This window comes from Cygnus olor, chromosome 9 (genome assembly GCF_009769625.2).
Source record: "Cygnus olor isolate bCygOlo1 chromosome 9, bCygOlo1.pri.v2, whole genome shotgun sequence".
Lineage (NCBI taxonomy): Eukaryota > Metazoa > Chordata > Aves > Anseriformes > Anatidae > Cygnus > Cygnus olor.
In genome coordinates, this window is record NC_049177.1 from 22408929 (window position 1) to 22431621 (window position 22693).

The following is a 22693-nucleotide window of genomic DNA, read 5'->3' on the forward strand; positions in this document are numbered from 1 at the left end:
ACATGCCAATCTTTCCTGAGATATTTAACAGTGGTTTAGCTCAATAAACAGTCAAGAGCCCTTCATCCACAACTCTATATGCGAACCATATGTTGCAGCTGAAAACTTTGAAGATTATAATTAGAACTGTCCATTCAGTTTAAACAAGGTCAAGAATGAAAACTATTTCAAATTCAATAAACAGGCCGTTTGAAAGTGTAGATGCTGTGGAGGACAAGCTTAACAATTTAATTGACAGGTAAAGCTTCATTTCTAATCCTCATTTTGATATCGTCTGTAGCCTCAGGAGTCAAAACACATCACTGCTCAGTCCTCAAAATATGCAGAGAAAATGAAAATGTCAGTTGAATGAAAAAAAGGAGAAGCATCTGTTTGATAGCTGTGTAAGCCTGTGATATGTAAACTGCTTTGGAGTCAAGCAGCCCTAATTAGAGTTTCAAGGCATTCTTCATTAAATATACACACAGAGACATATATATGTGAATTTTAAGCAATTATTGGGGCCAGATAATTTGAAAGAAAGTCAGGGTATAGAATTAAAGTAAAGAATGGGATAATTTTCATAGACAGACCTCAGACAACACTGTGATGCTTGCACATAGCAGCAAAGAAATAGTTTTCAACATCTTTTCACGGTACAGATCTGTACGTTTTTCTTCACTCTCATTTTTTTTAAACGAAAAAGGAACGATCCGGTTCTGCATTTCAGAGCAGCACAAGCATCACAAAGAAGTACAGCCAAGAAGGAAGACTGATAGGGTTACCAGCCTCCACACTGGGTTACGCTAATAGATATTTTGGCAACTGTACGCACTTGATGACTCCAATCCACATCAATACGAAACCCACATGGAAGGACACGGGCTCGCAGTGAAAAACTGCTGCCAGGAAAAGTGAATGACCACAAGAAGAAACAAAGGAGTTCAATCTGAAAAACCACAATCCGGACAAACTCATAACTTATGATCTTAAACAATATTTATATGCTGAAGAAAACAGCCTCGTTAATTTTACTCAGTGTTTCCTGTAGAAAAGCAGTGCATGCACCGGCTGTAAGCAGGGAATTTGGAAGAGGACATTTTGCCTGTGCAGCGCATCAGTGCGGGCTGAAAGACAATAATTAAACATTTATGTAATTTCTGCTTAGGAAAGAGGCTTTGAGATCACCAGCATCAGCAGGTACACCGCAATGTACTGCAGGATTTTCTGATGTGGGGCATAAGAGCAGAAGGAAAATTTGTTATGGGACTCTATCAATTTTTAAAGACAATTCCTCAGCACAATTCAGTTAGGCCATGCTGGGAGGCAGGAGGGTGGCAAAGGAGGAAAGGATATCTGCGAGGAGATGCACTTAATAAGCAACAGCGTGATACAGCCCAACTCCTTGTGCAGATTCAAATCTGAGATGTGGTATGGAGGTTTATATGTTGGGCCATCAGCATCTTCTCTCAGCAGGATGTGACAGTTTGAAAAAACAGTTATGGAATAAAAAGAGAGAGAAATGACTGATACGATGAGAATATTTGTTGTTGTTGTTAGCAGCAATATTAATGCCCACTTGCCGAGCTCAGTGAGTGTCTTTAATACAGTAGGGCACAGAGGAATGTCTCTTCTACACACACAGGAGGTAAAATATGCAAAAAAAAAAAAAAAAAGAAAAAAGGAAAAAAAAAGATAATCATGCAAATAGCATCATAATTTGATGTTTCCTGCTTGCAGTACATACACTCTGCTTGCCTGAAACATGAATGCTATTTGTGACAAATGTCCTACTTGGGCTGCTGAAAAGCTTTATGCCATCACATGGACAGCCTCTTCTTGCTAACTGACTGGAACATCAGACAATTGTGGTAATAACTGGTTTGGGTGGAGCAATTGCTGGTAGATCTGTGTTTTTTTTTTTTTTTTTTTTAAACACATGAAACACTTGTAATGCTGCCACTGCTCTCGGAAGACAGGGCTGGTCTTGCGTTATAAATCTGAGCTACTTTGGAGTGTGGGATGGGGAAAATGGGGAGGGAAATAACAGACCACCGAGGTGACCATAACTCACTGCCTAGATGAGACCACAGTACCTTCCACTCCATTACTGAAAATTCAGCTCACTGAAATTGCTCCATAGTCATTAGTTTGTATGATGCCTCCTCAAGATGCTCCACAAGCGTCAATTCCCCACTGGAGCTATCGTAACTCCAGACCGATCTTCTGCAACATAAATTGTCAGCAAGCAAAAGACAGCATGTTACATAGATTTTTTTTTGCTCTGCTTCCACATAAAATATATTGATTGTGACTCTGCAGAGATTCACCAATGAGAAAAGGCATTAACACATCCCAAACTTGCCCATGCCAGGCTTCCATAGCTGGATCCCAATGAATGATGTCATCAGGCACAAAAGATTTAATTTTTTTTTTCCTGAGATTAAAATGACATTAAATTAATCACTGGATTGCTCCATTTTTTATTAGCTGGTTTTGATCTCCTTCACTGGCATTGAATCCCTTTTGGGATGTTGTCTGTCAACAAGGTATTCAGGTGGGTCTTCCAAAGATCCGGTGCGCGCTAACAGCAGGTATATTTCAAGTTGGTCTTCTAATAAATCAGTTAAACCCAGTTAAAACCCTCAGGTACTCGTGTAATTGAAGTTTGAGTAATCCAATATGATGGTGATCAAACTACTCATCTTTTAATAAGGAACTGTAGCCTCCCCAGCAGTTGCTACCTTGCAGGCAATCACGTCTAGATCGCTTCCTTCGGGCCAGTGCTTTGAACAGAGAGGCTGACGGATTCGTGTTTGTTTTAGGTTTTATCACAAATTGCTTTAAAGTTTTGGTTTTTTTTTCCTGAATATATCAGTCGGCTCATAAAATCCATGGGCATTTCAATAAAAAACGGGATTTCTATTAGTTGTCCCCATTAAAGACGGCATTAAATGCTTCTAAAGAGGAAGATAAACAGCATTCGGGAGCTGTACCTCTTCCTACCTCCGACCTGCCCTCCCTCATTGTTTACATAGCCTATAGGCAAAGCTATAGAAAACGCAATAGTTACCCTGCACAATGCTCTCCCCTGAAAGGCAAATCCACACATTTTTCCTTTTATAATTTCCATTTGAAGAATGAATTGAAGGTTTCTAAGCCTTGCCTCTCTACACAAGAGTAATTCCATAGCAATTTACATTTTCGATGTGCTCAAAATGAACACCAAGATGACTCATGTGCTGTTTATAAGATGCTTATATTTGCTGGTAAATACCTTGCTACAAACAAGCTATAATTTAAGTATTCAAAAGCCTTGGTTCAGCATAAAATTACTAACTGTAATTTTGGAGACCATGACCAGAGCTTCAATTTCAGGCTTGCAAAGCTCTTCCTACACAATGATTCTTGAAATTATGAGTGTATTTTCTTCTCTGACAACGGCAATCATTGTATCTCTGTAATTGCAGAAAAGATTACCTAGCTTTTAATTCACATTAGTCAGCTGCAACAATACCGTGCTTCTTTCCTTTCCTTTAAAATAAACTAATTATTGTCAATCAGCCCAGTGGAATGTTAACATTCTCCGTAACCTGCCTTTCAGAGGTAGTCATAAATGTTAGAAACTAGCTAATATAAACTAATCAGAGCCCTAGAAATGTCTCAAAACATATTTGTACTGCAGTCTATCATTTTTGTCATATTATTTCGAAGTATTATATCTTGTCCGGACAGTAATAGTCCTTTCATATAGATATATACTGCTTTTCATCTAAATATTCAAAGCTCTTTACCTGTATTAATTAAACCACATTAAATTCCTGACTGGCGTGGTAAACACCACAGTATTTCCAAACCCTAAATATTTCCGTTGCCGAAAGCTGGTCAATAAAGCTTTATGCATCAGTCAGTTTGCACAAAGAAGTTTTCACACCGGTGCGTTTGATCACTCCCTGCACAAATTCACAACTGCAAAAATCGGCGTCGCAGGCAGGGGAAGCACGAAGGGGACGGCTGTCGTTCACCCCGCTCTTCACGCACCCGCTCCCTCCCAAAGATAAGAGCAAGTTGCGGTTCCCCTTGGTATTTCCTTCCAGCTGGTAGAGCCCACGTGAGGCTTCTTGGAGCCGGAGGAAGGCTGGGAGCTGGAAGCCCTGGGGCCACAGCCCCGAATCGGCTTCGAGCAACTGTGCCGGGGGGCTTTCAAGTGCCAGATGGACCTAGACAGCAGAGGCTGTTGAGCTGGGACTCTGCCTTCGTCGTTACCTGGGAGGCCTGGGACTTCTAGAAACAATTTTTCCCTTTCAGCCCGTGTCAGATCAGTGATCAATAATTCATCTGATAACTGACGTGCAGAACGGGGTGCCAGCTTGCCGCGGTTTATGAATAATCCCACGCTTTTTGAAAATTGTGCCGCCTTGGAACGCAGCAGCAGATGTGCTGCAGGAAACATATTGCGTATCGATATGCGATACGCGCATGAGTATGTGTAGGTACGTGCAACTACACCGAGCTCGGTGAAATCCTTACATAATTTGAAAATTAAACTCTAGTTATGCAAAAGGCTTATTAAAATCCTACAATTAAATTAAACGTTCAGTGAGGAAAATCTGGAAAACAAGAAAACCTCCAAGGAAAAGAGAGTGGGATCACAAAATAGTCACCGCTGTTTTCTTGAAATAGAAGGGGTTCCCATCTGCCCCAGACCTCAAAGCTGTACATGCAGGAACACTGTTCCTTCACTCTTGCTGTTGTTTGGAGCCTCTGGTTAGGATCCTTGCTCTTGACTCTGTTTGTGCCCAACTGGTTCGCCTAAAAGTGACTGAATCCCAACTTCTGCTTAAAAAGTGGCTGAAACATGACTGTGCTCATCCTCGGTGCCAATCGATAAGCTCCTGTATTCAGGAGAAATGAGCTCACTCTTCGGTGGCTGTATTCATTTTGGAGGAAGCTGTCATAACTGTTAGTTCCTCTACCCCGAGGGATGCCGTATGTGAGAAGTTATGTGATTTCCCTCACAGGCCTCTCTGTTCCGTGAATAAGAGAAGAGAAGGGAGACTTCTGCAATAGCCAAGCATGAATCAGGAAAAATCTGAACTGGTGCAATTAAAATGCAAAAATAAATCATTACAGCTATCAGAGCATTAGATGCTCTTCTGGGCTAACACGACCACATTACTGCTCCAAAACCAGGTTGGAAATCTCTGCTGTTACCTGCCCCACCTGCCCAAGCAGTGTGTTTATCCCCCATTCTTTCCTGGTTGAAAAGAACCAGGGCAGAGCTGAAAGGACTGCGATTTTGCTGAGTTTAGTATATGATACATTTTAATAAGATGGAAAGTGCTCGCGTGTCCCTGGTGTGTAATTGAGTGGATTAGGTTTGGAAGGGCGCACAAAATGAGAGGGGAGCGACCAAACCAACATGCAGCGTTCATTGTGTGCCGGCAGCCGCTGTGAGCCCTCAATTAGCAATCCAAAATTCAGCTCAGGTTCCTGCCTGCCGTGGGCTTGCCATTAATCAGGATTCAGGTAATTCATTTTAAAAGTCCAATAACCTACAATTAATGCTACTTTTGCTATGAATCTGTAGTAATTTTTACTACTTATTTGGAGTACATTTTTTGCTGTAGCACTGTCACAAAGAGACAAATGCAGAAAGATGATGCTATTTGCCTAGGAGAGTGCAACAGCTACCAGCATCTATTGATCCCAGCTGGCTCTTAATGCAGCACAGGGCTGCGTAAGAAAGGACAGACAAATGACCTCCAGCATTCATTCATCCTGAAGAACCAGAGAAGACAAATACTTAAAAAAAAAAAAAAAAAAAAAACCGCAAGAGTAAAAATTAAATTAAATTCCCAATAAAGTTTGCAAATATGAATGTCTTGTGGTAGTTTCTGTCCAGATCTTCTTTGCAGTCCTATACAAAGTCCTATCTAAACTAAAATATCCTGAAAAACACAAAAGTCTCACTGCATAATGCTACACTGTTTAAAAAGCACAGTTGATCCTTAATCTTAATTAATATCTTTCCCTTCTTAAGAGAAATAAGGGAAACCTCGATTTTTATCAGCTGGGATCTGAAATCAAAAGCCGTAATTATGCTTTATATTTGTGACTAAAGATACTGATTTGACAATTAGGAGCAAACATAAATAAACAATATTCAAATGTAAAAATAGCTATTGCTACTTCTTGAATTTACTTCAGATGATCAGACAGCTACCAGCATTCTGGGTGCACAAACCGATGGAGAAGAGAATATTTATTCTTTGGCTTCTGACAGAGTGCCTCAAAGCCGGTTCACACTTTGAAACTTATATGCTTTGAGTTTTCTGACTCGGCCCTAAGAACTCATGTCGGAGTCCCAAGGTACCATTAAGCATTTCAACACGGGGCTGGAAATAACAGAAATTAGGTTTTGTACTCTTTCTCAACTCCTTTTCTTTTGCCTATTCTTTTTGTCTTTCTTTTCAAATTACTGTAAAAATCTAATAAATTAAAATTTCTTCATTATTGAGATTGTTAACTCAGGGTCTGTTAAGGTTACAAGATGGAGCTGTCTGTGTCCCTAATTCTTCTCTGAGGTGGACGTAACATGGGCATGGTATTTCAGTTAATTAGGTAACTGTGATACAATTACTACAATTTAGCCTTATTTCCATATCTCAGGACAAAGTTTTATAACAGAGAAAGATAAAGATTGTCAGGTGGCTTTACCTCAATGAGGAGTGCCTTCACTAGATTACTCTAATAAGTTCAAGCTGAGTGGTACTTGCTGCACGTGTAATCAGGACTGGTCTACATTTCTTCTTGTAAAATAACATTTATTTTCCGTATTCTCCTTTGATTGAATCATTCCTGAAAATATTTAAATCTGTGCCATGGCATGTCATAGTCTTATGAATCAATGAAATTTCTAAATTTTAATACTAAAAAAGTATTCTGAATCAGTCCAATTGACTAATTTATCGAAAGGAAGGAGAGAGGAAGGAGAGAGGAAGGAGAGAGGAAGGAGAGAGGAAGGAGAGAGGAAGGAGAGAGGAAGGAGAGAGGAAGGAGAGAGGAAGGAGAGAGGAAGGAGAGAGGAAGGAGAGAGGAAGGAGAGAGGAAGGAGAGAGGAAGGAGAGAGGAAGGAGAGAGGAAGGAGAGAGGAAGGAGAGAGGAAGGAGAGAGGAAGGAGAGAGGAAGGAGAGAGGAAGGAGAGCTTGCTTCCTGGCATCTCCCTAGAGGTGCACAGTGTTATGTCCTTCATTTTTTTCACAGGATGCAGCAGAAACTTGATGCATTGATTTGATGGGCAAGGAAACCAGTCCAAATGCAGAATTACTGTGTTTATTCTCTTTGGCAAAAACACAGCGTTTGACAAGAATAAGTTATGACCGAAACCTCAAGCCTTACAGACTAAATAAATGCTGAGGTCATCTTAATAAACACTTTCTTTGACAAATCCTTCAGTATTCCTTTTAGTCAAGCTATTAACTCTTCTGTGGAAGCAGTGCTTAGAGAGTTCCCATCAGACAAGAAATCAGGATAAATCACTGACACCAATGACTATTTTATTACTTGGGTAAACAGCAGTGGCCTTGCAAAGTCACACACCATCTCTGAAGGCAGCCGCTCCATGAGCCTCTCCAGCAAAGGTCAGGGATCTACCCAGGCTCTAAGGCTGCACTGAACCCCCAGGGATGCCCAGGGACTGGGCTGCACTGATTGCAATATTGCTCTAATCAGTAAAATAAAAGCTTTGTTCCATCAACAGCTAACCATACGACTTCATTTGTCTCCAGCTTCGTTCAGTTGCCTTGACAGATGAGAACACAATAATATAAATAAGAAATGACATTTTACCAAAGCAGGTTAACATAAGGTCACAACCTTTTTCATTTGACTTCTGTAGCTTATTCATGTGTGAAAACATGCTTTTGTAGCTCTAGCCTCAGCATGCTTTACAAATCTGGACTTGTGCTGAAAGCTGAGTTTTAAAATAGTTTTTACGTTTGGAAAATAGCATTTTGCTTTTTGTGATGTTTGAGTAGAATTGTTTCATATTAGTATAAGTTATAAAATGAGAAAACCTATACATATCACGGAATATCGCATAAGAAGTCAGGGTAACTTCTGCCTAACAATTGAGGAGCTATCGCACACAGATGAAGTTGATTTGCATACACACACACACACACTTCTCCTCCCTTACTCAGACCAAGTTAAAGTTTTCTGAGCAAATTCCCCCACCGACATCAACCAGGATGCCCCTAGAAATGCTGAACACCAGTATGGATGCACAGGGCACAGAATGAGGCTGACAGCCGTACACTAATAAATGTCAAATATTAATTTATTGTACTATTTGTGCAGTGATTTAAATCCAAATCCTTTTTCATCATTAATTTTAACAGGACACATGAAGAGTGAGAGGTAAGCATGAGCTTTATGTCAAAATCTGTAATGCCTATGTGACTATCTGCCAAAATTTATTTCTCTGTCAGATAAGAAAACTGAAGATCTGTCTATGAACACCGGAGATTTCAGCTGCAGTACAGCACACAGATAATTAGACTTGAAAGGCTAATCAGTTCACCACTCTGGCTGGCGTCATCTATAGATGCACGTGCCTTCATCTTCCTACAGCTTGCCTCTTGATACAAGTAACCGTCCCTGAAATAAGATGTTACATACCACATAACCCTGGATGATATATCCTGCCATAAAAGACCACAACCAGTTAGAAAAGATCCTTTTTAAGATGATCCAGCCTATTTTATGCTGTTGTCTTGTTCATATTCATGTAGCCTTATGTCTTGCAGGTGCCTTTGATGACACAGAAGGTAGAGATGCTCAACTCCTACTCGCTCTCCATTGTCAGCTTACACTCTTGGGTCTCCTAAAATGGCTCCCCATAAAAGCTATTATTGACTAATCATCAGTACACTTCGTTATGTTGTTGGAATCATGAATTTTCATTTTCACCTCCTCAACATTAAAGAGCTACAAATGGCTAACAACAGTATTTTTTTTAAAAGTTATTTCCTGGCAACATATTTCCTTTTTGTCAAAAGGATGCTCTATTTTGTTTCTGAAAAACAAGATCAATCTTCACACTAATAATGACCTACTGAGTAAAATCTGCACTACTTCCACGGTGCTTTTATAACAATATGCCGTATTTGTACCTTGGCTAACAAAAAAACACACTGTACAGCAATTGATCATTTCAGTCACAAGTGAAATAAAACCAACCGTGAGACAGATAATGGGAGCAGAACAATAGTGCACGGCTATTTAATACTGGAGTTTAGACTAAGAGCTAACATAAAGCACAACGAAGCTATAAAGAAAGAAAGAATGTAACTACCCAGAACGACTATAAGCCTTATTCCTCCAAAAATGCTGGCTAACCCGAGTGATGAGAAACTGTTTTGCCCTCATCTTCAAGACGAGCCCTTTGAGCAACACAGAACCATCGCATCAATAAAGCACCAAGTCAGTGCAACGTCCTGAAAGATCAACACCTTCGAGCAGCACACGCAGCTTTCTTTGGGAGCTCACATTTCCCTCCTGTCAAAGTCAACCACTGAGTCACTTATATTGCAAAATCTGATGGCTACAAGTTGGCTGAAGGTGCTTCCTTGCAAGTCTGTAGCCACTTGCTTGTCACTATCGGCACCACAAAAGTTAAGGTGTAATTAGTGTTAGCACTGCATTCACCTTGATCTATGACTTGAGCAGTTTCAGTTTGTTGCACATTTCCATTTTTGTCCGAAGATTTCAAACAGTGGCTTCAAAATGGCTAACAATATGTTCTTCTCTAACTCCTGCGTAGTACAAGAATCAAATATCTTAAGCTCTATTTTTCAAAGAATGTCAAAATAACAGATTTTGAACCCTATTTTAAGAGTAGCAGAATTGTATAGAAGGATCACTAATTTGACTGACACAAAACAATTTTAACAGAAACAGTACCCCCGCATGCTAAACAATTTAGGATTACAATGCATAGGACCCCTGCTTTCAAAAATGTATATTTTTTTAAACTTTTAAACAGATGTGAAAACAGCAAGCTTTCACAAACAGACCGATGCACTGGCTCACTGGCATATCACCAACTAGCCACCAAAAGAGGTAAGAGAAGACTGAGGTGAAGTAGCAGGAATCTGTGAATTATGCCTAGTATTTCATGCTCCAGCTCTCAAAAGGCCAAAATGAAAGCACTGAGGACCATAATGAAAAACTTCAATCAAAATAAAATAAGTATCCACAAGCTTATTTACATTGTCAAGCTCAATATCAAATGATAGCTTACCTTGAAAAATAATTCTACAACCTTCTAGTGGAGAAAAAGGAGTGCAGCCAAATAAATTACAAAGTTAGGTAAAGAATACGATCACAGCTAAGAAATACATTGCTTTGTAATAAATCTTGAGAGAGACATTGAAGGACAATGATAAATGAAATCCTGGAACAAAGGAATTTGTGTGACACTGTGCAAAAGGAAAAGCCAGAGGAGATGGCTTCCTGTGAAAAGATGATAACACAGTTTGTGCAACAGGAAAAGCCAGAGGAGATGGCTTCTTGTGAAGAGATGATAACACAGTTTGTGGAAACATACCTAACACCTTTCATCTTGAGAGAATCAGAAAATTTCTACCCTACACTTCCTGTAGCAATGAAATACAATTGAGGATGCAATCCCGGCACACAGCCAGTGCCCAGAAGATCATACAGCAGCAAACATTCATCACCTGCATTAGCGGAGAGTTCGTGAAGGAGAAGGATCTGCTCTGGCCTCTGCTCTTGGCTACTTTACTCCTAATCTCAGTTACATTTACATCTAAAAATGGAGCGACCGTAGATCAGCAGATCCTATGGGTTTGCTTACATCCACTCTGGGTTTACCAATGCAACTTTAATGAACTATGGTTAGATTTCCCAAATGTTCTAACATAAATTTACATGATGTTTTAATTTTACACAAAGTCAAGATTTTGCATAACATTTTTTGCATAAGAACAAATTTTACCCCATAATGCACTAACTGGACTTATATTTCCCTTAGGAAGAAGACAAATGGGTTTATGTAGCATGTGATTTCAAATCCTTTTTTATTCCGTTAATCTCTAGCTGTGGAATTGTGATTGAAATGCAAAAATGTATGTGTATTTTCTGATAAGAACCATTTTGTTTTAGAGACATGAAATGTTATCAAACATATACACTTTCTTCAGGTTTTTAAACTGATGATGGAAATTCTATAATCAGAACATGGCACAACCAATCCAGGTTAAACGATAACAATTTTTCAAAAGGAAAAAAAACAACAACCCTTTGAAGTGTTCTTAGAGTTATATCTGCATAATCCAGACATGAGAAGATCGGCTTTCTTGACAACTCTGAATATACACTCTTCAGCTGGCTCCAGCTAAAAGCTAACACTTCCTTTTCCTTTACAATGTCTTCTCTGATTCCTTAATAGCAGTAAGACACAGAACAAAACATTACCTCCACACGATTTTCCATCTTCCTGCAGTTTCTGGCCAGCTGGACATTTGCAGTGGTAGCTGCCAATGGTATTACAGCACTGGTCCTGGCAGCCACCGTTCTCTGTGGTGCACTCGTTTATATCTGTGGGTGGAAAGTATTAGGCAGTCAGTAAAAAGTGGGCACTGACTAGATTACATGTTTATTTAAGAACATCTGTGTATGATCCTGATGTTACAGAATTAAAAAGTTACTGAGAAATACGACTAAGGCCCCTTTAGGCCACCACTGCAGAAATGACTCCCAGCTACGTCACTGTGCCCCACCACGCAGCCGATAGATGCAATGGGGGGATTTTTCCTCCTCCACTTATGTGCAAGGTAAGCTGCGAAGTCCACCCAGCTTCAGCTGCAGGCTGAGGGAGCTGTGGGTGTTTGGCTTGGAGAACGAAAGGCTCTGGGGAGAACTCGCAGTGGCCTGCCCACGCCTGAAGGGGCTGCAGGAAAGTTGGGGAGGGATTCTGTCAGGGCATATAGGGATAGGACAAGGGGTAATGGCTTTAAACTAAAAGAGGGGAGATTTACAATGGATATAAAAAAGAAATTCTTCACTCAGAGGGTGGTGAGGCCCTGGCCCAGGCTGCCCCAAGAAGCTGAGGCTGCCCCATCCCTGTCAGTGCCCAAGGATGTTGGAACTGGGTGGGCTTTGAGGTCCCTTCCAACCCAACCCAGCCTATGGTTCCAATACTTCACAAGAAGAGCAACAACAATCTTTATACTGCCATTTCCACCGCTTCACTTGTGTGCTAGGTTGCTGCCAGCATTCATGGCAGAGATGAAAAACCTCTAGAAAACGGTAGCACTGGAAAATAGTTAAGGTCCTTCTTTCCTCAGGATATGTGTGCACTTAATATCTGAACTCCTTGCCTATTCACCTTCTCAAGCTGGTGCTTACTTGCATGATTTTGAATGGGAAAAAAATAAAGATCTTTACACATTATAAATGAAGAACATTAAAGAACTACATAAATAATCAAGTAAATGACTAGTCAATGGCAGAGAAAAATCAATACTGAAGACATTTTCTTTTTAACCTGTGTACTCGTATATCCTGCACAAGAATTTCTGAAGAAATGTGATAGAAATCTTCGGGCCAGTAATGCTCTGTTGAGCTGCATCGCAGACAACAGATGGTATGAAAGTATTTCCAAAGTAGAAAATTTGTCAAGTGGGATAGTAAATATAGCAAAACCAGCAGGTATTTGCTGTATTGATTTCATGTATTCTGGAAAGCATACTTGTGCATTACTTTCTGGCTTACATCACTCTCTCTGAAGTGTGAATGTTGTCTCGTAGACACGCAATTCGTCCACTGCAGAGGTAGGGAGGGACAGCAATGAATCTGGACAAGAGCAATGGGTTGTGGGCATTTTTTCTTGGTTTGGTGACAAACGCCTTGAACTGGTTTGTTGGCAGAGCAGACCTACTCAGTGCACTGGTAAGGGGCAAGCCAGGGCTAAGGGGACACGCCAGGTTCTCAAAACCTGGCATGAAGACACAGGTGAGAGATGCCATGTCCACGAGGACTTCAGTGTTGGTAGGGATCACATATTGCATTCAGGTTAGAGAGCAAGAGAGCTGCAAGGAGGAAGATTAAGCAACAGAAGATAAGCATCATCATGACTATACAAATTGAAGCAATTACTTCATATTAGGGGCACTCTGCATCATCACTGGGGAACTACAGCTTTTTAAAAAAATTCTAATTAGACTCTGTCCAAGAGAAATACAAAGTGCTGTAAAAAAAATTCAAAAAAGAAAGAATTTCACATATATACAAGAGAGACGAGAGCCTATCAACTTCAATCTTTAGCTGCTAAAGACTAAGATTTACCAAGGTTCGTTAGTTCTTTTATCAGCTTGAGTTTAATTTTACTAGTTCATTTACAATCCTGTCTAAAAAACAGAGTTCAAAGAAATTTTGGGGGAGGTTTCAGATTATTAACAAGCTAAAGAAAAGCACATCATGAAATGTCAACATTTACTAACGCATATCTGAAGAGGCACAAACTCACTGAAAACATCTAATTTCTCTGCAGCTCTACATTCAATGCAGTGACTGACACAATAAAACTTTCTTTGTCCCCAGTGACACTGACAAGTGCTGGCAAGTTAAATTAAAAAAAAAAAAAGAAAGAAAAAAATCAGTTATATCAGAGCTACACAACAAAGCAAATCTTAACTCACACGAAGTCAGCAAGGCTTTTCTCTTGATTTCATGGAAACACAATTTAGATAGAAACTTTTCTGAGGAAAAACACTTACACACCCTGAAATGCAAAAGCAAACCGTACCGAAATAAGACATTCGTCTGTTCGCTTCTCAGCAAGAGACTGAGAGAACATATGACAACCAACAGATTTTAGTCCTGTTCCCCAAAGCACAGGAAGAAGGCATGGTAGCGCTGAGCATCGTACAGAAGATCGACAAAGCAGACATGTTCCAAATGATTTACTCCCTCTAACTAGCACACATCTTGATATGCCTTGTGGTAATAAACAGTAATGAGCCGCATAATAACCCTGCTCCACAGCTTCAACTTCTATTTATACTAGCAGAATTGAAAACTAATAAAATCTCTTGCTCTATTTTTTTAAACAAAATGATGTGAGGAACTACTTTATTTTTCTAGACCACATTTAGCATCTGCAATACTACATGACCTCCTAGTATAAAATATTGACTAAGTTCTGTGGTCTATAATATACAACCTAATTTATTAACACCAATGTCTGTATTTTCAACCAAAACACTGAAAGAAAACCTTTCAAGCTGAGAAGCTAATCATTATCCACTTGATTTCACAAGGGTATAATACATGCGGAAGTCTATGGTGCTATTGCATACTAATGTACAGAACATTTTTCCTTTTGATTGCAACATATTTATATTAGCAATCAGGAATCTTCTTGTTCAGCATAAAAAGCTGTGACCCACCCACATGTTTTCCCCCAGTAAAAGAACTGGTGCTACTAAAACTCGTCATCTTCTTCCATCTCTCTCTCTCATGCTGTGTCCAGGATTTCCTCATCTCTGCCTTAACACTTTCTTTTATTCTATGCTTTTTTTTTTTTTTTTTGGCTGTTTCTTACACCATAAATGTACTGCTCTTTCTATTATATGCAGAAATTCTGACTTTTCATCCATACTTCTCTTTAAAACAAATATGTCATTTAAATCTTATCGTCAGAACTCAGAAACTAAATTATAGGTATTGTAAGACACCAAAATAAGCTTTTGACATAGCCTTTTCCCTATGACACAGCACACATATTTGAAGGCACAACCCTCATTAGGTACAAACCATAGTAGTTCAAAACTTAGTGTTAAGAAAATCTGCTCTCTAAGCACCTGCATCTGCAATGTATAACCTCCTGTACAAGAGCTTCTCCACTGCTTGTATCGTGCCAACTTGTTTTTAACAATTGAATAATAAAGGTCAGAAGTTGCCTCAAACAAGCACAAAAATAAGTTATCTGAATGTGAAATAATAACAAATTTGTTTTATATTTACATTGTTAAAACATGGTTCATACAGCTCTTACAAACCATTCTATATTCCTAAAACACAGAGTAGGCAGAATTTTAATGTCTGATTACAGATTTGCCATTGTAAAGAAACAAAACAAAACAACAACTACAACAAAAACAATTCTGTCAAATGATAAATTTCTCTCTGCTTTCCATATTCAATGTCATTCAAGGTTGCAAATATATTTGCCTTTTGGATAGCAAGAAAAATGACAGAAAATTTCTGACATGTAACAAGTCTGCCAGGTTAGGGCTGACAAAAGTTCAATGTTATCAAGACTATCAATCCATCTGTAATGACATGCTGTAGGCGCTTCAGAAAAATAAATGTGATGCTTTCTACTGCAATATTTCACATTTATTTATAGTGCCAATGTTGCAACACAAAAACATTATCCACGGGACATACTTTATGTGAGTTTTCAATGCTGCCATATGAAGTCTTAGAGAAAAAAAATGAAAAAAAAACAATCTAGATTAATTTAATATTAACTTTGTATATGATGTCTGTGATGTGTGTGGAAAAAAATCACAGCATTTTAATTCACTAGAATTAAATGTAGATGGTAGGCATCTGCCTACATCCCTTGCTCACAGCACAAGGTATTGTAAAAATGTATTCATTTGTCCAAAAACCTCCTCAAATATTTGATATCTTCAGAGTAGGACAGCACGTCTGTTTTTCATGAAATGGATCACCTTTGCGCAATTAAATATGCCTAGGAGCTATATGCTGGATGGAGAAGGACTGATCCCAGTAGCCTTCTCCATTCTTGTTGAATGCTCCTGTCTGGAAGTATCAGATAGCAGAGCAAGACAGAAAAAACAATCTTTCACAAGGATATTAGGAAAGTCTAGATGATTTTAAATTTCCTACAAATAAATGCAAAATTTATATAAATGCAGCACTGGACAAAATTGAACTGCAACAATGGACTGAATCACCTTCTATTTTTGGCAACAATTTAGATCTATGGGACACACCAGGTAACCCATTGCCTACAGGCAACAGTATTTTTAGGTAAAGGATTTTACCAGCATAACAAGTTTAAGGAATTTGTATTACTATAAAGATTAATTTTTAAGACAACAAAGAGAATCTCATAGCCGCAGCCCATTATTTAGTGGTTTTTTCCCCCCCAAGGTTGCTATATTTATCAGTTGCAGATGAGCAACAACTTTATTTAACGCAACCACATGCAAACTTGCCATTTCAGTGACCACTCGCGGGGGCTAACCTGTGCTCTGAACCGTAAGCAGATGACTTCAGTGCATGTCATAGCTCAATGGGCTTGTAATAAATCACTGGAGTGGAATAAAATCTGCAAAATCATTCACATTGTTATTGCAATACCACACGAACAAAGCCCACCACTACGGAAAGGGGAGGTTATTTTGATTAGTTTAAAAGTGTTTGGCTAGCACACTGTGCTTCAGTTAGGGGTCAAAGTAACCAGAACATGTTTATTTAAGAGGAATACAGCAGTTCACTAATAGCGCTTCATCCCAGTTGTGATTTTCTCCTGAAGACTGGGGTGAAGATGGGAAGATTTCAGGAATCTAAATATCAAGCAACTTTATCTAAGAAAGAAGCTTGGTTACCTGCTGTAACAGGCACTGGCAGCATCTATTGATTTTAATGGCAGTTCAGATGTGTAAATTCCTAACTCAGACACATACCGTGAATGCTTGCAGCATCAAACTTAAATGTTTTTCGGCACAAAACCCTCATAATGCTTATCATCAAATCCTAAATATATAATATGCAACCTAATTGCACCTATATGTGTACCTTAACACAGCTGAGTGCCTGGTACATGAACAAAGAAATATACGTGCGTGCGTATTACTATTTGCTTCCATGAGGGAATATAATAGGTGAGCATCTGCAAATTATAACACGCACTTGAAAACTTCTCATTTATAGATCTAAACAGTTTGATTCAAGTTTTAAAAGTACCAAAGATCCAACAAATAGGTAGCTCCTTAAGGTTTTAGATACTTTTTTTTTTTTAAATTACGGCCCAGATGGTCTGCAACCAAAACCATATGTCTGAATAAATCCTGGAGCCTGAGAAAGTTGATTTGAACTTTAAAGGCCAATCACTTCTATGACACCACACAGCTCGCACGAGTACATACGCACATATATCACAGCAACGTTACATGTAAATAGCCAGACTGGACAGGCTGGCGAGCACAATGCTCACGCCCCAGCTACTGCATTTGCCTTTTTCTTCATTTTGTGCAAGAGCTATATAACAGTCTTCTTTGAACAGTAATTGTCTTGAAAACATAAATTACATCCATCATTTTCAGTGTGAACCTTAAATTATCTGCCTGAATAGAAAACAAAGCTACTCATTCTGATAGTCAAGCACAGTCCTACATGTGTATTGATTAAGCACTCTTAATGCTTTATTAGGTTTTCTTCCTCCACAAAGTCAATAACAGGATGAATATTTCTTCTTGTGCTGTTATGAAGTATCGTAAATTTGAGCTGTTATTAACAAGCGTCTGATTAGTGGAGCAAACTTCTGAGAGTTTGGCACAGACTTTTCTCGAGTGAGCTCCCAGAGAACACCCATCATTGCCATTGTCTCCACTGGCAGCTGCTGTACCCTGCTTCCAAAAGTTATCACCTCCTCTTTTTATTACTTTTTTTTCCTTTTCTAGAAAGAAGTTACCACTGCATGCATTCCTCTTGATCCTCCGTCACGTTCATTTACATAGAGAACATCAGCCCTCTAATTTAACGACCGGGTGCACAGCCCACCTACCCCAGTGGTGTAGATCTCTGCAATGGTTTGCTTGCTTTTGTCCCTGGAGCATTAAAAATTTTGATTTTATGAACCCTAGACGCAAAACCAAAATCAAACAAAACCTCTTGTTAAACATACTTCACCAGTACTAATTTTTCCTTATTAAAATCATAGGCCGAAGATTAAAAACAAAAACCAGATGCATCAGTCATTTGCACTTGCACACATCAAGAATAACTCCTTTAAAGTCAGAGTAAAACTCAGCAGGGAGAAAAAACAGGCTCAGAGTTTAAATAACAAGTTAAAGAACAAGCTCTTAAAAAGCAAGAGGCTGGTAAGAACCGCTGTGTTACTCTAGAGCTGTTGTTGCTCCTGTGCAATAACAGGAAATGCTCAGTGCCGCACTGTGGGTACAGAGGTGGCCTGGTCCACCAAGTGCTCTCCTCCCACTCTTTGGTATATAAAGTCTGGACTAAATCCTGAAACTTGGCATTTAACTGTCCTTTCAAAATCTTACTGCTTACCCACATACGCATAACCACATACGCAGCTGGTCTCTCTTTTCTTTTTTTTCTTTCCCTGAGCTTCAAGGACGTTTTGCAGCAATAACTTACAAAACCAAAGTGCAGGGTGAAAAAAATACTTGCTTTGATTTTTTTTATTCTTTTTTTTTTTTTTTTTAATCCCACTTTACAATCATCTATAGCAGGAACAACTACTTCCTAAAAGTTAACTGCAAGACCTAAATCATGTTCCAGTTTTCTTTTAATACCAACTGGAATAACTAAAATGAAAGGAAAAAAACCTTCCCACAGTACAATGAAATCCTGTAATAGTACTCATTTTTAAAACACATTTCACAGACAAGGTATGAATAATGCAACTGAGCATCCCAGAACATCTGAATTAAGCAACAACAGACTAACGGTTGCTAATTGGCCATGATTGGAGATGATTGTGGAGCACGGCTAGAACTATGATTACAAACAGAGCTAACGCACCCAGCCCAAACCTCAAGTACCGTTGCTGCAATTAAAGATATTTTATCAAATTAGACAAGTGTTTGCCTTTGCGGGCTACGATGGTTGTGAGCAAAACATAAAAGAAAGCATCATTTGCTGTAATGTAGCTTTCCTCACAACAGAGCTCTGCTGTGGCGGATTTCTTTCTGCTTAGACTTTTCATGCCACAAAATGACAAAATGGAGTCTTTTTAGAAAGAACTCAGGACTCCACAGTGACATCCTCAAAAGCCTTTGCCTTTGTCTGAAAATGCAGCTACCCTAAAAATGCCTTCTCTTTGCTGTACATCTGACTTCCCTTGCCAACAAGTGGTGGGTATGCACACACAAACAGGATAAAAGACAGAACTTTGGAGGTTTGATTTCACAATATAAAGCTTTTTCCTATCTTGCAGGCAGGTAAACACCCTTTAAAAATCATATCCAGTGATTACCAGTGAGACTCCAGGAGTCTTATCAACTTGGTTTCTGGCATGAATTGCAAGCACGAGTTAAGCATTTGGCTCCAGCCAAGCCAAGTGCTGGAGCCTAACGGGGAGTTCACAAAGTGCACCTTGAACCTGAGACAGGCTTGCAGCTTGCTGCCTTCTGGTATCCTGGCGAAGAAAACCAGAAAGGGCCAGCCATTTGGTCACAAACCCAGGGTGGGACTATGCCAGTATTGTTCCCAACAAATGTTCAGCTTCCCTCTTTTGCTTCTGTATCTCAAGAAAATTTATGTGCAGAACTACTGCCTTTCCCCCCACTTCCCATGATCGCCTATAAATTGGGTCATCAGAGTGCAATTGTAAAAGCGTATAGAAAAAGCAGGTACGGTAGGTCATTGCTAAAAGCTTAGCATTTACATTTATTAATCTTAAGTGGTATAAATCTCCATAAAAATGAGTTACTTCTACATTAAAAAAAAAAAATCAAGGCTATGCAAAATTATTTGGGTTCTTGGGCTGCGATAGCTGGAGAGCGATAACCAGTATATGCGTGCAAATAACCTGGAGGTACCCACGGGTTAACTAATGCCAATGTCCTCAGGACCAACCATGAGCTCAGGGACATAGAGCACTGGCATCAAAGGAGCACAACGGGAAAGAGAAGAAGCTGGCTGATGCATTCTGCTCAACCTGTATTTTCAAGAGATTTAAAATGTCACCTCCCATGAAGAGCCCTGCAACAGTCCAACACATAAATAACAAAAGCAGAGATAAAGATAGCACTGTACACTGTTGATGTTTTTCAGGCTCGCTGGGCTAAAAGGTGAAAGAACAATTTCAGAAAGAAATAAATACGCTTGTTCCCAGGTAAAACCTGTAATGATGGGTCAGAGCCTACCAATTCAGTGGTGGCCCGCGTGGGATGGTTAAAAGGCCTGCCACCCCGTGGCTTTGACATCTATGCAGAGCAGCAGCCCCAGTTTGCAAGGCCAGAGGAGGAGCCGGGCAGCCGGCAGGGTGCAGGGGCAGAGCTGGGCCCTAACGGAGCAGCTTATTGGGAAATCGAATTCCAAACATTTCTGTAAAGGAACCTCAAATCACAATTTTATCTGATCCAGGAAGCGACAGGAAAGACAAAGAAAAATACTATTATAAGCATAAAGCGTTTATTCCAGCTTTGTCTCTTTTTTTCTTTTCTGTACTCAGCAAGAGAACTGATCGATCTAAGCAAGTGTGTGGCTCCTCTCCTCCAACCCTGTAAAATAAATGCCTCAGACCCAGGAGCCTGCTCCTTTTGGCAGCGTTTTGTGGGGGGGGAGCCCCTGCAGCACTTGTGGGCACCTCGGGGCAGGCCCCAGGAGGTGCTGAGCCCAACATGGAGCCAGGCCCTGGCTGAGGCCCCTTGCAGGCCCGACAGCCTGAGGGCATTGGGTACCCTGCTCTGTGTGTGTGCACCTGTGCGTGCAGGTAAGGGGACATGGGACAGGAAAAAGTGGCATCCAAATGCTTGTCCTTAAACAGTATTTGTCTCTTTTAACGAATGATAAAACTCTGCCAACCGGACCATCAGGCCCAAAGCAGCAGTGCTGCTGAATTTCAACAGGACTGAAGCCGCTGCGACTCCCCAGCCAAACAGGCTGGCGACTGCCGCAGTGCAGCCTGAGCAAGATATCAATTTAATAACCCTAAATTCCAGGGCATCCCTATTGTAAGAAGCCAGTTCCTTCTAAACTACTCTTTCTCGTAATATCATTACCTGCAGGACTAAGCAAGTGCGCGAATTAGTTCATTTTCCACATAAATAATGAAAAGTTTTCTTTTTTTCCCCCCCAAACTATTACATACTGAAGTGAATGCAAAGGATTTTTTTCGCAGGGAAAGGATGCCACGTGCCTGGCTTCTGGTTTAGAATTGGAATGAATTATGGAGTTTTAAATGGAAACTCCCATTTTCTTATTTTTTCTTAATAGTTGTCCTTGCCAGTCAATGTCAATCACTGGTGGGACAGACTCTACTCATCGTTCAATACAGCCTGGGATTAGATCAAGCAGCAATGAACGGCACGCCTCCGCTGCTGCCTTAAATGAGTTAAATATTTCTTTCTTCCTATTTCCTCCTGAATAATCTCTCGTCTTTTGTTTTTTTCTTCACTAGAAGACCTTCCTAACAGCTATGTGGGCAGAATTACTCACTACCCTGTCAAAAATCCTGTGCTAGCTACAGTTGTCAAGTAATCTCACTTTTTCTTACTACAGAAAATAACTTTTCTGTAATCATTCTCCGTGTGGCTGAAACATGATTGCATAACCAGGTCAATCCTTTAACAATGAACGTAAATGAGAACTCTTTGTTTGGTCTACACAGACATATGCCATTGCCCCTTAGCTGCACTCACTCAGTGTCTTCTAGTAACTGATCTGACATGTCAAGGGCAACAGAATCCATGGAAAAAATGAAAAACAACAAATGATTAAATCTTCATCAGTTTAATTTGTAAAGAAACCCTAGGGAAGTCATTATTCCCAGAGACTTCATTGCCTAATTTATCTTCTGAATTCTTCTAACTCTTTTGACACCAGTGGGTGCTTGTTAACTGGTGCTTAGTGTTACTGCGGGGCAGGCTTTCCTCCATCTGCCCCACACCAAGAGCAGTGCTGTGCAGCACCTCGATGGACGGCCAGCGCTGGGCATTCGCAAATGCAGCTGCTTCATTTCATGCTAAGTATTTCAGAAAGATCCAAAAACAGCAGAGAGGTAAGCATCCTTTGTCTAGAAGGGAATCCCTGCTAACAAATTCAAGCAGGACACTTAAGTTGGATATGGAGTTATAGCAAGCTTGAAAAAAGAGATGTCCGAACCATTAACTTGTGTGCAGTTGTTACCAATGACAAACTCAAAGCAAAGGACTGGAAAAATAAGATTTCTTTTTCCAGATAAATTAACAGTGATGAGCACAGAACAGCTCTGATTTCTTGGGGCCTTTCCTCGTAGAACAGCAGAGAGATCTCCTCTCAAACAAAGAAATCCTGCTCTGCGTGATGCCATAGTCAGACACTGCAGAAAGAACAATTTGGCTGGAAGTTACCTCAGATTGACACCAGTATTTGAACTTGGGACCTCTCCTACTTTTGCAAGCACATATGTTTGCCATGTGTAGCAGTCGCCGTTAGCAGAGGTAGCAGTCTTGGGTTTACAGCCTGGGAGTTCTGGTTATAGAAGTATGTGATCTCAAGGTTTTTAAACTGTCAGATGTCAAAGGTGATCACAAACAGAAATTAGAGGGCTGAAACTGCTAATCCATTGCTAAAATGGATTCATACCAGAGTCAGAAAGGACCAGTTTCATGTAATCCAAACTTCACACGCTGGTTTCCAACACTAACTAAATTTGCCTTTTAAATCTACATAGATGTCAGGCTTCTGGTTCTGATGG

The 22693-nt window shown here is 39.9% G+C and overlaps 1 protein-coding gene across 8 annotated transcripts in view; it reads right to left on the minus strand.

The window, feature by feature from the left end:
- The window catches only part of LOC121074688 (multiple epidermal growth factor-like domains protein 6), a 194819-nt gene that overhangs the window by 76230 nt on the left and 95896 nt on the right, over window positions 1-22693 (minus strand). For all 8 annotated transcript variants that reach the window (XR_005822483.1, XR_005822486.1, XM_040567077.1 and 5 more), the window contains one exon: window positions 11482-11604. Coding sequence is in view for 5 of the 8 variants with exons in the window: in XM_040567077.1 (XP_040423011.1) it covers window positions 11482-11604 (123 nt within the window). In the remaining 3 variants the exon portion in view is untranslated. The remainder of the gene's footprint in view (window positions 1-11481; window positions 11605-22693) is intronic.